General features: G+C 49.1%; 1 protein-coding gene and 1 long non-coding RNA gene across 3 annotated transcripts in view; both read left to right on the top strand.

Moving 5' to 3' along the window:
• Positions 1–3,267: 3,267 nt before the first annotated feature.
• OSR1 (odd-skipped related transcription factor 1) lies at positions 3,268–11,486 on the top strand. 2 transcript variants are annotated; one of them, XM_013955100.2, is made up of 4 exons: positions 3,268–3,607; positions 8,504–8,655; positions 9,055–9,747; positions 10,295–11,486. In XM_013955100.2, exons 3-4 carry the CDS (start codon positions 9,101–9,103, stop codon positions 10,428–10,430), a joined length of 783 nt encoding a protein of 260 aa, XP_013810554.1. In that variant the 5' UTR covers positions 3,268–3,607; positions 8,504–8,655; positions 9,055–9,100; the 3' UTR covers positions 10,431–11,486. The 2 variants fall into 2 exon arrangements, with proteins under 2 accessions (XP_013810554.1, XP_013810553.1); XM_013955099.2 differs by lacking the exon at positions 8,504–8,655.
• Positions 11,487–12,568: 1,082 nt separating this feature from the next.
• Positions 12,569–15,524, top strand: part of LOC106494742 (uncharacterized) — an 89,176-nt gene continuing 86,220 nt past the window's right edge. The window contains exon 1 of the long non-coding RNA XR_010883914.1: positions 12,569–13,242. This is a non-coding gene — a long non-coding RNA (uncharacterized lncRNA). The remainder of the gene's footprint in view (positions 13,243–15,524) is intronic.

Raw genomic sequence — 15,524 nt, 5'->3', positions numbered from 1 at the left:
TTTCTCCCCAATAAAAGATTTTGCAAGGGGCGAGCGCGGTTACCCGGTGGGGAGAAAGTCCCAAGGAAGCAAAAGGGAGTTTTTTCCTGCACGTGGCTACGGCATGGGGCCGGGAATCGTTATTTTGCAAAAGGTTAAGTGGGTCCCGAAGGTGAAGCCGGGTGCCCCAGCTAAGGGGAACACCAGCCGGGCTGTGCAGCCCTCTCCCAGCACATGTGTAGGTAAATCCAGGGATGCTTGGCATTCGCACAAGCTTAAACCAGAGGAGGAGCGAGCCCTCATACCTGCGCTGGGCAGGATTAGCACCCGAGCCCAGAACTCGTTGGAGACGAGGTGACAGGCGCGGCGGGCTCCGCACGGCGGGGGAGGGAGGTGCCCTTGCCCGGGTCTGCTCGCAGGTGAGGCTCGAAGCCGCCTGCCCGGGCGGCGGCGGCGGGGCTGAGGCGCGGCGGCGGCGGCGGCGGCGGCGGTGGCGGGGAGCCGACCGCGGCGGGGCGGCCGCTGCTCGCCGGGATGATGCTCCCGGTGCCCGGGAGCCCCCCACCTTGCAGACACCTGGGGTGCGGATGGGACGGGTATCGAGATGGAGACGGGAATAGGGATGGGGACGGGAATAGGGATGGGGTCTCTCAAATCACCCTACAGATCTCTCTTGAAACGAATTGGGTTTCGCTGTCACGTCTAAATCCTACAAACGTGGCTGGCTTTGGGAGCAGATGCCTTTACTTTTTACGAGTCTCTTGAAGTTGCAACATTCCTAATCGACAGCAGTTCTTCACTGTGGAAAAGTGTAGTGTATTCCCTGCGTTTCAGTGCTAATAGTGGTTTTGTATCCCGTTCCCGGTATTAGGTTCCCCACCGTTACAAGTTGACATAATGCAAATTAGCAAGGGACATCATAAAAAAACATCCGAGGATAAAGGTTTTGGAAGAGCATTATCCCCATAACTTAAACACCAGATATTTAAACCAAATGCACTTAACAAGACAGCTAGCCTGAAACTTCAGTTCAATCGCCAGTGGGTTGACAAGTCCAAATATCTTTATTTTTAACAAATACGTAAATATCGGACAATACATTATCCAGGCAGCCTTCAGCTACACCATCCAGTTATGCTCTGGGACGGAATTATATCCCAACGACCTGCTTTGATTTTAAACTATTTTCTCGTGGGATTCATTTATTGTGCCTCCCTCCCCGCCAGACGTTGAGATCTTTTACTGCCCTTTATTTATATGTTTAAGCATTTGTTCAGGAACGATGGTCTCTGTAACTGGAAGTGCAATTTTTTTTTTGTTCCCTTAAACGGAGCACGTGCAGGTATCATTGCTGTTGTTAAATTTACCATCTCAACTAATCTGCTATATTTCTAAAGAGAATTACAACTTTTGTTTTATTAATACACGCACCCATCCCCAGCCATACAAAGAGCGAGATTCTTCCTTTGGGAACACAGAAATCTCCAGTTAGAAGAGTATATCTCCGGTCAGTTTCTTGGTTTAGGGAACCCTATATTCGTGTTCTGACAACAGAACTTTAAAACTACTTCTGAAAAGGCAAACTTATTCGAAGGCATCGGCTTACAGCGTCGACCACAGGATCACACTCTCGACATTTCAACTCCTAAAATAGGAATAAAACTACTAGATTTTAAGGGGGGGGGGGAGAAAAAAAAAAGAAGGAAAAGAAAAAAAAAAAGAGCAGCACGAAATGAGAGAGAACTGAAGAAGCCGTGATGGAGGAACGTCTTTGCTTCGCCTCTGCCTCTTAAAAATGTCACTCGTTTACAAAAGAAGGGAACGAAAATCTGTTCGTCTGCCCAGCCCTGCTTGTGAAAAAATGTTGGACCCTAGACTCTTTCCCGAAACAGTGATGTTCCTGGGATGAAATGTCAGGGCTAAGGTTTATTTTGCCACCCTGCCGTCGTGTTCATGAACAGTTATTCTCCAGAATGATAACGCGATGGGCAGTTGTTTTCTTGTTGCCGTTTTGTTTATTTGTTTGTTTTTCCTCCTGAGATGGGGAAAAATCAGTGTAACAACAGCAGTGACATGAACAATAAAAATAACATGCGTTATTATATGAGCACGGTACCATGTTAACCTGACGGATCTGTCTTCACTAGCGTATTATATTACCCTGGTTCTTCAGGACAATGTAATAGACCCAAGCAATTTTTCCCTCTTCGCGGATCTAAAGGAGTGTGAACGGATGGATGAATAGAAAAACAAATAAGCAAGGAGATTGTGGTCTCAGGATTAATTATAAAGCACGTTTTACATTTTTCTTCCGAGGGCTGTTTTGCTTTGCCTGGTTCGCCCGAGTGGTCTGACCTCCCCGGATCTGTGCGGGGCTCCGCACACGGCTCCGCGGCTCCTGACACCCGGGGGATCCGCACTCCGCGGAAACCCGCGCGGGGCGCAGGAGGGAGCCCGTCCTGGGGCGCGGGAGGAGGGACGGGAGGAAGGCAGCGAGCTCGGGGGAGCCGGGGCGGCAAGGGGAGCCTGGAGCGGAGCCGCCGGGGATGCTGAGGCGGGGGGAGCGGGTCCGGCCCGGCAGCGGCCTCCTCAGGTACGCGGATCCCGGGGTGCTCTCGGGGACGGCTCCAGAGAGGGAGGACGATTTCCGACCCCCTGAATCCTGCCAGAGGGAGCAGATCCCTCCCTCCACATCCCCCCCGCTTCCCCCCCCCTTTTCTTTCTTCCTTTCCTTCTTTTTCCTTCCTTTCTTTCTTTCTGTCTCTCTCCCCGCTCTCTCCCTCCCTGGGCAGTCCCCGGTGAGCCTCGGCCCCTTCCCCGCGGCTCGGCGGGGAGGGGGCGCAGCGAGGCCGGCCGGGGGCGGGAGGCGCTGCGCTGCGCGGCGCTGCGCGGTGCGGTGCGGTGCGGAGCAGAGCGGCGGACCGGGCCGGCGCAGGCAGCGCGGCCGCGCAGCGGGGCCGCCCCCCACCCCCCGCCCGGGGGGCCGCTCCGCCGCGGGGGCCGCGCGTCCGAGGGCCCCGGGGGAGATGCCCGGGGGACGCTGCGGGCTCCGGAGGCGAAGGCAGCGGGGCGGGGAGGGGGGATGGGGGGGAAGGGGGGGCGAGATCACACGTTTGCGGGCTGCGAGTTGTTGGCTGCCGCGGCGGCAGGAGAAGCGGGTTGAAAAGTTGGCTCTTCCCAGCCAGAAACTTTCTCCCTGCGTGCGCATGCCCGGCGTCTGGTGGGAGGTTGAGGGGGGGAGCCGGGAGGGGGGGTTGAAATAAGGAGGAGGCTGGAGGGAAGGGATCGGTTCAGTCGGAGCGCGGCTACTCCAGGGCGCGTTTGCGCTCAGGCAGCCGCACCCGCCCGGGCGGCAGCGGGAGGAGGGACGGCACCTCCGCGCCCGCAGCCAGGCACCTGGACACCTGGCCCGCGGCTCGCCCGGATCTGCCTGCCGCCGGCCGCAGGAGCAGCGGGGCGGGGTGGGGACAGAGCCGGGCCCCCCAGGGCCAGCAGAGACACTGACCTAGCCCAACCTTTTTTTATTATTATTATTTTTTATTATTATTATTTTGTTTTATTTTACCAGCTTCAATTTAGCCCAGGATCTTTTAACTGCTGCCAGCGGTGGAGCGCAGATCGGGATTAGGTAAATAAAAAGAACAACTCATTTTGTTTGTTTTTTGTTTTGCCAAGCCTCGAGGGTTGGGGATATCGATCCAAACGCCTCCTTTTCTCTCCCTCCTTTCTTCCTCTCCCCCCATTCCTCCCACCATGTTCTGGATGGTGCAGAAGAAGTGGGGGAATTCTGGTTCACGTGAGGAGGGCTATCCTCTCTGGGGAGGGCGGAGGGCTGGGGAAAGTCTTCACATGGGGCTTGGATATTTTGATGCTATTTAAAGATTTGTCTTCCCCTTTTAAAGCTGCTTATCCCCCCTTGCGGAGGAGCTGTGCTTTTAACCCGAGGTAAAAATGACACATATGAGCTGCAACAAGAAGTCTGAATGTCCTTCAAGGACTTGAACGTTCAGCTCTTCCCTCTCCTTTTCCTTCCCTTCTTCCCTTTCCTTCCTTTCCTTTCCTTCTTATTTTTTTTTCTTTCTTTCTACTCCATTTTATACTCCATTTATAGTGTTTTAAGGTCCAAGTAGCCTTGTCTGTTTTCTTCCAAGGCCATAAGAGAAATGAATCTGATGTTAATATTTGTCTGAATGGAGCAACACAAGTTCAGCGTAGACAGAAACTGGGCTTCTCTAGAGGCCGAGCCTATAAAGTGTCAGTGCAAAGCCGAGGATTAGGATATAGTTGTTATTTCTGGCTTTTGGGAGGGGAACTATAAAACCCGAACTTTTTGGAGATGACCGTAAAGGTGAGGGAATTGTCCGATAAACTGCAACCAGAGAAGGACGGTGAGAGCCGTGTCTCGGACAGGTGCACAGCGAGCCCGCTTTAGTATACCCGAAGCCAACCGAGAAAACGGGCCAACCCCTGAAACAGAGGCCAGCTCGGGAGCCCGGCGCGACGCGGTCTCGCCTCCCCGCTGCCTGCCCGCGCCCGGGCGCGCCGCGGCCGCGGGCGGCTGCGCTCGCGCCGCCAGGGTCCGGGATGCGCCGCGCAGCCCTGCGCGCCCCGAGGGGGACCCGCGCAAGGCGCCACCCGGCTGCGCCGCTCGCTCGCGCTCAGTGCGGGATGCGGCTGTGGGAAGCCGAGGGGTGCCCAGGGGAGAAGTCCTCCCTGCGGCGGGTCGTTAGGAAGGGCGGTTTGCTTGTGTGCAATGGAGGCACCGGGGATTTCTCGGGGGACAAAACGAGAATGAACCCTGTATTCGGGGGCCTTTCTACATTCGGGAGGATTAAAAAATAAATAAAAAGTACAAAACTCCCAGACCAACCCAAAAACTTCTCCAGGGGGAGGTTGGTAGAGCCTTGCCGCCTCCGGCCACCCCCGCCGGACTCACCCGCGCTCGCCTCCCTCGCAGCGAGCCCAGCGCCGGGGTTGCGCTCCCGCCCATGGCCCTCGTAGCCACTGTCCCATTAGGGTCCGGGCCCAGGGATTTTTTGTTTTTTGGGGGGTAAAGGCTGACCCGAGCACTGTGGAGATCGTTGGTGCGGCTGAACCCTGGTTATTATTATTATTCCGAGGCTAAAATCCGCCGCATTCATCAACATTCGCAACGGTGGTCTGGCGAGACTTGTCAACACTGATTTCGTGATAAAATGTGAATGATGATTTTATAAGGATTGAGAGGAGATATCCAAGGCACATGCTGACTGAGTCCTTCCAGTCCTCATTAATGTTAGCAATTAACTCTTTCATGCTCAATTAGTCCTGAATAAACCTGCTTTAATAGATTCTGCACACTTCATTAATACTTTGAATAAATCCGTGCTGAACAATGCACTTTATTCCTCAAGAGCACCACGCTCGAATAGTGTGGAGCGAAAGGGCAATTTTATTCCCTTTCGAGTTAGTTTCCCAAACACAGATAAATTGTAAACTCTGCTTCCTCGCTTAAACTGATAGGAAGGGGAAAATCTTGTCCCCGCAAAGGGGACAAAATTAGTAGTCGTCCTGGTAGCAAAATGTTGCAGACCGATGCGATGCACTAGAAAGGAGACGGCTACCAGACTTTAAAGGATTCAGAAAAAAATAGGGGGACTTTTTTGACAGATGAACCTGATTGCTGCAGTTTGAGGCTATCCCAAGAATGCAGCGTTTTATGCCCGCTACTTTATCATGTTTGTAAAAATAAGCAACGTTCTCAGGGTAATTTACCTCCTCCATTCTCCCATGTGGAACTAATTAGCAAACCTCATTATTTATGAGTCAGGTATTTAAGGTAACAAATATCCCTTTCAAAGGACACATCGGAAATTGACAATTCGAGGTAGAAAAGAAAAATACCTACTACTCACAGGATTACTTAAAAATCCGTTTAATTTCGCTTCGTGCTATGCTACCGGCAACAAATTGTCTGGGTTTTTCTTTTTCTTTTTTTGGTATATAATGGAGATAGAACTTAATCTGGAAGGTTAAGGTTACAATGGTCTTAAAACAATGGCAATTGGACAATAGCATTACCATATCTTCAAACAGGACAAAGGGTAAGAAAGCTGGAGACAGATGTAGTCTTTCAAGTTTATGATCCTATTTTGCAGGGTAAATTTATCTTGGCATGAGTGGGTTTTGTTTCAGTCAGAACACAAGTGTTTTTTTCTTAATTACTCAGCGAGCAGGTTTGTGTCAAAAAAGAAAACCTCGCATAGTTTTATTGTGATGGGGGAATTCAAGCAGAGAACTCACGGGGTCGTCTTCTTTAAAAATAAAAAAAATAAAAATAAAAAAGAAGCCCCGATAACGATCTGTTTACATGAAGCAGAATTAAAGGTGGAGGTGACACCGAAATCAAAGAAACATTGATCTCTCTGCGGGCAAGCGGGAGAGGGGAGAGTTACTGCACTGTGAAATACACGTTCGCTTTGATGTCCTGAAGAGAGGGGACTTCTCTGTGAAATACTCTGCTCTTCATCTATATTTTTGACTATCCCGGTTGTACAGAGCAAAAGTGCAGCTTACATTTCTGGAAAAGTGCCAAGAAACTTGTAATAACGTGAACACTCTGCTCCCACCTCCCCCCTTTCTTTTTCTTCTTTTTTTTCTGTTTTTTTTTTCCCCTGTTTTCTTTCTTTTTATTTTTTTTTCTTTTTCTTTTTGAAAAAGACGAGACTGCTCTAGCAAAAAATACTGGGGACAATGAATTCCATTATGAGCCAGTCGTATTTCTCTTTCGTTTCTGCCTCCTTCTTCGTTTGGAAAATCGAAACAGAATTTTTTAAATGTTTTCAACCAGGTTTTAACCCAAATTTTCATGGTAGATTCATGGTTATATATTCCAAATAAAATGTTTTCTAAGGATTTGAAGAAGGAGGGAGGGATAAACTCAGGAATGAACTCAGTTTACAGTAGGATGTTTCATGCTTCAAAGATCTAGGACTACCTAGTAGACATGTAGTCGTTGTGACATACAGAAACAGACATTTCAGGTATCTGGACAAGAGTATTTTCCGCGTTGTTTGTTCTCGGGGTCATCGATCGAGGTATTTGTGCTGTGAAACGGTCACGCCTAGTGTATGCGCAGCACAAACAAAAAAAGTATTTCCCCAGTCGAAGAACAAAACAATCTGGTTGTTTGATTGGCCCATAAACAGTTAAAAAAAAAAAAAAAGGAGAGGGAGGAGAATGTAATGTGTGCGTTTTTCAATCAGCCACTATTCAAAATGTATCCAATTAAAAAAGGCAAAATGTCACACTCTCTTATTCTGGGTCATTGAGATGGAATTCCTCTAAGTTTTGGGTCTCTCTTCCTGCTGCTGATTTATGTAAAACGGTGTGAAAGGTGGACTGGCGTACAGAGCTGCTCAGAGTGAATTTCTCCCTCTCACAACCTCTCAGCTGCAGCTCCTTGGTCCAGGCAGCAGCCCACATATAAATCAGATTTGTTTCCCTGATCATTAGGACTCTACTGCCACCAGTTTTTCCCCCTCGCCCCTGGCCTAGAGGGACAATTTCTGATCTGCAGCACTTTGCTACCTCCTTTTCTCCAAAAGGGCTTTACTCTTAATGTGGGAATAAACACTGCTCACCTGGGCCGAGTGCTGCGGGACCCTGTGGAGACCTTGCGGGGATCTTATAGGATCCTAAGGAGGCCCTGTGGTGATCCTATGGGGACTCTGTGGATATCCTGAAGGTATCTCACAGGGATCCTGTAGGAACCCTGCAAGGTTCTTACAGGGCCACTATGGGGACCCTGCAAGGATCCTTAAGGAACTCTGTGGGGATCTTGCCGGGACCCTACAGTGTCCCTGCACAGTTCTTGGAGGGAAGGAGCCCAAATGAGGGCAAACCTCACAGATTGCCAGGGGCAAGCAAGCACAAGCTGTGGGCCACAGAGGAAGGAGGAGGCTCCCTGGGGTTCAGGGGTGTGATGCCTCCAAAAGCTGCGGGTGCTCTCTCACATGCACAAAGAGGGGGATCTTCCTACCCACTACTGGCCCTCAGGAAGGGTCTCCTGCCAAATGGTTGACAGCAGCCAGGGCTGTGCTGGGGGCTGAATTTACGGGCAGGGCCAGATGCTCCTCCATGCTGCTCTCTGGCAGCGTTTTCCCTCCACCTTGGCAGGGGAATGGATAGGTATCTGTCCCTGAGGGGAGGCTGAGGGCTTGGCAGGACCCTGAAACACAACAAAACAGTGGTGCCTGGCCCAGTGTGGCCTTGTCCCATGGGGCCCTGAGAGTCCTAGCTCCTCTGGCTGGTGAGACGGGTGTCCCTGAGGAAAGGGTCTCCACAGGACTTGCCTTTTTCCCTTTTGAAGGGCTCTAATTAAGCGATTGCCTAAATTGGGACATGGGCTTGAAGCCAGATGCTTCCCCCGGGACGAAAAAATGGCACTTCAGATTTGTCACCCGAGCTCAGCATTTTCCTTCTTTTTGCAGTAAATGGAAGGACAACTGTTGTTTTTTCCCCCCCCTCTTATTTTTTTTTGAAGGAGGAAGGATGGGCAGCTCTGAGCACCCAATTCTCCCCACCGTCCAGGAGGCAGAAGCATGGCTAAGCCCAGGCTGCAGGGAGGTGTGCAACCCAGGGGCAGCAAGACATCCACACTCCCTCCCTGCATCACCCTGAGGGTCAGGGCTGAAGGTGGTTTCAGTGGAAAGACCCAGTGGGCAGTAGCCTACCATTCTGAAAAGGCTGTATGCCCATACAGAAAAGGACTTTAAACTGCCTGGGAGAACCCTGAACTTTGGGACTCAATATCTCCCAACTGCTCCTGCATGGAGGGTCATCAGAGGCCTGTGTGGCACAGGGATGCTGTTGGGAGAGTGAGCGGTTGTGGATGGAGCATACCCTGTGTGTGGGGAGGGTGGAAGAAGGAGGATCTGGAGGCCTGTGGGGTGCCCCTCCAAGTCAAAGGCAGTCTCCTTCCATGGCTTTGGAGAGGGGGACTAGGGAGGAATGAGATGAGAAATTCCCTTTGCTTGTATCTCTCTATAAATCCACCTCTCCCTCTTCTGCTCCTCCCTCATTTTTATTTTCCAGATCTTTTCCTCCCCCTTTCCCAAGATCCTCCTCCTGAGCGGCCACCATGGGAAGTAAGACCCTGCCAGCCCCAGTGCCTATCCACCCTTCCCTTCAGCTCACCAACTACTCTTTCCTGCAAGCGTTCAACGGGCTGCCCGCCGTGCCCTCTGATCACCTCTCCAACCTCTATGGCTTCAGTGCCCTGCACGCTGTACATTTGCACCAGTGGACTTTGGGGTACCCAGCCATGCATCTGCCCCGTTCCTCCTTCTCCAAGGTGCCCAGTGTGTCAAGCCTGGTGGATGCACGGTTCCAGCTGCCCACCTTCCCACTCTTCCCACATGTCATCCAGCCCAAGCAAGAGGCCACCAATGTGACCCTCAAAGCTAAGCCCCGCTTCGACTTTGCCAACTTAGCAGTGGCCGCCACACAAGAGGACCACTCTAAACTGGGACAAGCGGACAGCCAGGGCTCCCCACCAGGGCTGGGCTCTTTGCTTGAGGTAACTAAACTATCACCAGAGAAGAAACCCACACGGGGAAGGTTACCATCCAAAACCAAGAAGGAATTCGTGTGTAAATTCTGTGGTAGGCACTTCACCAAGTCCTACAACCTTTTGATCCATGAAAGAACCCACACTGATGAACGGCCCTACACATGTGACATTTGCCACAAGGCCTTCAGAAGACAGGATCACCTAAGGGATCACAGGTAACCATTCTTTTTTTCCCTGTCCCTTCCTCCTCAAGCACGCGTACTATCCCAGTTGCCCAGCTATGGTCATGAAGGTGCTTGTAAGAAAGGTCATGTACCTAGCCAGCAGGAGATGTTCCCTTCAGGCTTTCCTTTGCCCAGATAACTCACTTTGGAAGATAAGCTTGTTGTATTCACCCACCCTGAAAACATGTCTTGCACAGGCTACTAGCTTATATGGACATTTTCACTCACAGTTTGCATCATCTTGCTTGTGCTGCCCTAGTGATCATTCAGAACTGTCATGAAGACATGTGGCCTAGTGACTATGAAGCTCTCTAACCCTTTTTCTCTAAGAATGGCACTCTTGTAAGCCTCCTACACCCCTGTCTCTTCTTGCACACACGCACACAGAAGATCACTGGAGTGTCACACTCCAGTAGTCTTGGCCTCAGGAACTGGTGTGAAAGGGTCCAGGGTGGTCTGAGTAAGTCCCTGGGCAGGCAGGGTCACTGCTGAATCCAGGCTGGTTATTTTGACATCTTAATGTTATTTTTCTCTCTAGATATATACATTCTAAAGAAAAGCCTTTTAAGTGTCAAGAATGTGGGAAAGGATTTTGCCAGTCCAGAACGCTAGCCGTCCACAAGACACTGCACACGCAAGTAAAGGAACTGAAACCTGCCAAACTTAAGTGCTGAATCTCCAACTTCTATGAACTTTTTCTCCCCTTCAGACTTTATACCAAAACTAGAACAGAAACAAAACTGCCAGGATGGGAGCACTGAACTTTGTGTTTTGTTTTTGTTTGTACTTAAAAATGAGCAAAATCCCGCCAAGCAACTAACTTCTTAAGTTGTGGGTGAAAAAAATATTTTGTGTTTAAAATATACATGAATGACGTGCAGAGTGCTAACTGGCTTGTGTGGCTTTGATAAACTTTATGCAAAAGGTGGTGGCTCATGTGTTGGACAGGAATCTCATTAAAATCAAACAAAAACCCACAACCCCCCCCAATCCCAACAACCCCCCCCCAAAAAAAATTGTAGCTTCCAAAAGTATTACTTAAGAAAAAAAAACCTCTTATTTTATACTTATTTTTTGACTGTATAAAGCTTCTTACTTTTACACTTCAGGAAATACAGAGAGTTCCAGAAGATGATTAAGAACTGAAATGGTGGTTTCTCATCTGGCACCATTAGGACAAGGAGAAGGGCAACTTGCAAATCTTTTTGCTAGTTTGTTTTCTTAAAAGTAGAAGAAAATTAACTTTTGGAAATGACCTAAATCTCTCAAGTGGGGAGTCCTACTGTGCACTAGAAAACACATCTAGATCTTAGATCTGCAGGTCCCCTTATTTGGGACAAATCAGTGCTCATGGGACATGGAGACCTTGTTTTTTGCCTGCGGTCTAGTGCGCTGGAAGGTTTGTAACTTATGGACTTCTTAAAAAAAAAAAAGGAAGAAAGATGGCAATACATCAGACTGATGGTATGCACAACATGGTTTTAGTGGTACTTTAAAATCTGTGTGTGTCCTCATGAGAGAGAACAAATCTCAACCTGAGAGCGTATTTTTTAAATGCTGGCTTTCTGAACAGTGTATTCAAATTAAGAGACATTCCAATAAGTTTTGTTTATTAAAAAAAAGTTGTATGGCTGTTTGGCACTTTATGCTGATTATTGATAATTGACATTTATCACTGGATTGTGTGTGTTTTTTTTAAGTATTAAAATAAATCGTTATTTTACAGGCAAGTCTGCGTGGACTACACGTGTTCATTTGATCTCTGGTATCTTCTCTAGTAAACCCTCTCCGTCAGTTTTCAGAACCTTTTTTCGAATTTACTTAGTATTTCCTCAGTGCCTTTTTTTTTTTTAAACTAGCCTTGAAAAGTCTGGTTCTTTCCTTATGCATAAGCTCCCTTTTTCTTTTTCTTTTCTTTCTTTTTTCTTCTTTTTTTTTTCAGGCTGACAAAAGTAAACAGATCTGTAGGGAGTCAAATAATTTTGCGGCTAGTGTGGAAAAAAATCTTCTTGGGTAACTAAATCTTGGGTATTAGCAGATAAGATTAGGTGTCAGAAGTGTTATAAAACAAATCAGATGACTAATGGGCAAACTGTTACTGTTCTCACAGCCTGAAGGCACTGCAGGCAGAGCCGCCTTCGCACCCCCTTCTCTTCGCTTGTCAGGAGTGTGTATTTATCAATCGCATCTTCGCCCGGTTCAGCGCTGATTTGGGCGGCCTTTGATTCCCGGCAGCTGCCTTAGATCAGAGATGTTTATTCCAGTGCGAAACCGCCTTGGATCGAGACGGGGGAGAGAGCTCGGAGCGGGGGGATCCGCCTGAGGCTTTGAAGCTCCTCTTGCTTTCCTTTCTAGTCTCCTCGGCAAACCCCAAACCCTCTTCCCCCATGACAAGTCAGTGCTCCGCCCTGAAAGTCTCCTGCAGACTAGCAGTGTGACATATCCGAAATAACAGTGGACCCAACCCCGCGGCACTTGCATTTCCAAAATGCGGATGCTTGGCTCCGCAAGCCAATCGGTCCAAAGCGGTTCCTTTCCCCTTCCCCGCTCTGCTTTTAGAAAATACTTCTTTATTTGGTCAAGGAATCCTATGAGTGGCAGGAGGAAGAGTGCTGCAGTTGTTAATGTAAGGGTGGGGGGAAGAAACTTCTCTCCCCCTATTTATTTGACACCAATTCGAGCGCATCGTAGGTAATTTAAGGCACTTGCTGGACGGGTTGCAGAGTCTATCTTCACCGTAGGAAAGCCCTTGGAGAGCGCAGGGTGCTAAGCTCTGTCTGCACCCAGCTCCGGAGGCTGTGAGAAGCGACGGAGTTTGAAGGTGGTTTTACTTTGTTTCCCATCCCCCAACTCTCCTTCCTCTCAGCGTAAAGGCTTTTGGTTGTGTCTTAAAAGGCTTCTGAGAACCATCTCGGAGTAAGCAAAGATTGGGGGGAAATCACCCAAGCCTGTAGGAAGTCTGGGATATACCTCCGCACCTCGACAGCGACTGGAGCGGAGCCCTGCGCGGAGCCCGCCGGAGCAAGAAGCCCTTAGAGGCGCTAGCGTCGCATGGCGGAGCCAAATCGGGCGGCGTTTGCCCCGCAGCCTCTCTCGGGGGGCATTTTGCACTGCCTCTGAGGGTTCCCCTCGCTCCTGGTCGGGGCTTGGCTGCATCGCCTTGCTCAAACCCAGCGGGGCGGCCGCCGCACCCCGCGCGCGCCGCTGCCTGAGCCTCTCTCCTCGGAAAAGGCCGCCCGCCCCCATCAGCGCGCGGAGCAGCCCCGGCCGCCGCCGCCGCTGGACGCTGCCGGGGCAGGGGCACGGCGCCCCGCGCCTCTCCGCGGAGGGACCCGCAGCCCGGCACTGATACGGGGCTTGCTGCCAGCCCAAGGGCCGGGTGGCTCCCTCCCCGCATTGCATTTCTTGTAAAAGGAGCCGCAGAGAGAAAATCTCAGGGAAATCTCTCCTTCCCTGCTGCAGCCTCCTCGCGTCGTTCATGGCAGAGTAAGTGAACAGGGATGCTCGCGGTGTCCAGTCGCGGAGGGGGGAAGGCGAAGGGCTATGTCTCTTGGAGCCAGTCATTTTTTAAGGGTCGTGACTACGAGGTCGCTCCAAAGCGGGGGTGGTGGTGGTGGTGTAGGGAAGGTCACTCCACTGAGGAGTTCCCACGGTCGCTTCACTCTCTCCTTATCACCGCGATAACGAAACACCCGTGGCAAGGTAAGAAACCGCGTCGGTCATCGGTTCCTGGAAATCATTAAAACTGCGGGGTCGTGAAGGTGGAGAAACCTCTCCTCTCAGCTGGGCATGAAACGCGTTTCATTTATATGGCCTAAGCCTGGTGATCTGCCTGCCAAGAATTTCCCTGAACATATATCTTCATGTGAAAAAAACAGAATTGACACAATCAGAATTACAGATGTATCAAAACTACGTGGGAATACCGAGCACGGAGGGCACACACAGCCTCTTAACATCGTTTATACTATATGTATATGTTTATATATATGTGTGTGTATTTCCTCTCCCAAGAAGGCCACTTTATTCCCCGTGCAAACAAAGGGTATCTCTCTGGCTGTGCTGTTCACTGCACTGGTGAACAGTTCGCCTATTCTCTCCTTTTTTTTTTTTTATTTTCCTAGGCAGTGTCAGTGTGGTGATTCCGAGGAAAGCAAAGAAGAGGTGAAATTATGACAGTCAGAGGAGATAAGTCATATTAACCCCAAAATAAATGAAGGGAATTAGATGGAAAATGTGCCTTTTGATTCAGGATTGCAAATAATTTAAATGATTAATTACCTCTCCTTTCTATCTTTTTCTTTTCTTTTCTCTCTTTGCATGTGTTTTAATCTGACATTCATGCAGTGAATAAAACTTATTTAGGCCCCTGTCTGCCAATTGAGTGTTGATTCTGTTTTCACAGTTGCTTTAAATTTTGCATTTTCATCATAAAAATATCACTGGATGAGAGTTTGCAGGAGTTAAAACCAGGGCACCTGACTCCAATTGTCTATTTCTAAAAAGATTTACAGGGAAACAATTTTTTTTTTTTTTTACTTTTTTTTTAAAACCATTTCCAGTTACAGGAGAAAATGTAAAGATGTCTTGGCATCTTTCTCTCTCTCTTTTTTTCCTTTGCATTCCAGTCATTCTTTTTCTGCTCATAAACTGTTAATACTCTACAAGAGCCTGATTCTGCACAGCCTGCTCAGGCTGGTTTTCTGTTGGATGCAGGAAGAAGTCCCGTCAGATGGGGTCTTCAGTGAACATTCAGGAAGCAGAGCAAAAGCCTCCCTCAGACTGTGTACTGGAACAACAAATAGTTACTTCTCAGCTGTGGATTACATGTGCCTCTGAAGAGGGGATCACAAATCATTTGTTTTTTAAAGGATCCACATGAGTAGTATATTAATTCCAGTTTCCCTGGGGATCAATTAATCCCAGTTTCCCAGCATGGCTACAGACAATGCTGATGTGGTTGGGGGCAGGGAGAAGTGAGATGGGGAAAGGAGAAGGAAATTACGAAGATATATCATAGGAATACATGGCCTACCTGGCCACAAGTCATAAATGCTTGAGTTTCAGTACCTCCTCTACCTCTGCCACCATGTGAAGCAAATCACATCAGCTCCATGTTTTGGTTTCTTCATCTGTAAAATGGGAATAATGCTGCTGCTTTTTCTCCCAAGAGGACTGGACCACTCATGTGCATAATCTGCTGTATATTACTGCTGCTGGTACAGTGAGTCCTGTTCAGTCCTACTGTAGTGAAATAAGCTATTAGGATTCATACCTGGGCAGCTGAGAGCAGTGGCTGATCTGAGAGGTCTGGGTATAAGACAAGTTTGTATTCATGTGCAATTCTTTTTTATCTCTGGCAAATCTGTTAAGAGATGGAGTCCTAGAGCCCAGCATGCATTTCTTCCCTACCTTCCTATCTGGTGACTAACCAGCAGGAATGGCATGGGCCAAATTCATCCCTGGTGGGACTCCAATGACATCAGTCATCTTTATTGGAGCTTTTCGAATGAAGTCAATTGGATTTTACAAGGATTGAGTTTGGCCACAGGCATATTTAACTGCTCAGAGAGCTGCAGCAGCAAAGGAAGCTTTCTTTGTCTTAGAAAGAATCACTTCTTAGGCTGGGAAAGACAAGTTAAACCATTGACCTGTTTTACACAGTCAGGTTTACCTTATTTAAACTCAAAGAGCAGCTGAAGTGTGCTCAGCATCCAGCAGAGCATAGGAAAGACCTCAGCTGCCCCAAAATTCTTATAGCTTTTGAT

The sequence above is a fragment of the Apteryx mantelli genome, chromosome 3, assembly GCF_036417845.1.
Source record: "Apteryx mantelli isolate bAptMan1 chromosome 3, bAptMan1.hap1, whole genome shotgun sequence".
Lineage (NCBI taxonomy): Eukaryota > Metazoa > Chordata > Aves > Apterygiformes > Apterygidae > Apteryx > Apteryx mantelli.
The sequence above is the reverse complement of the archived record's forward strand: the minus strand, read 5'-3'. Positions and strand labels throughout refer to the sequence as shown.

Coding starts and splice junctions, on each gene's coding strand:
- OSR1 (XM_013955099.2), top strand. CDS start 9,101: ATGGGAAGTAAGACCCTGCCAGCCCCAGTGCCTATCCACCCTTCCCTT. Junction 9,748..10,294: donor GATCACCTAAGGGATCACAG/GTAACCATTCTT, acceptor TTTTCTCTCTAG/ATATATACATTCTAAAGAAA.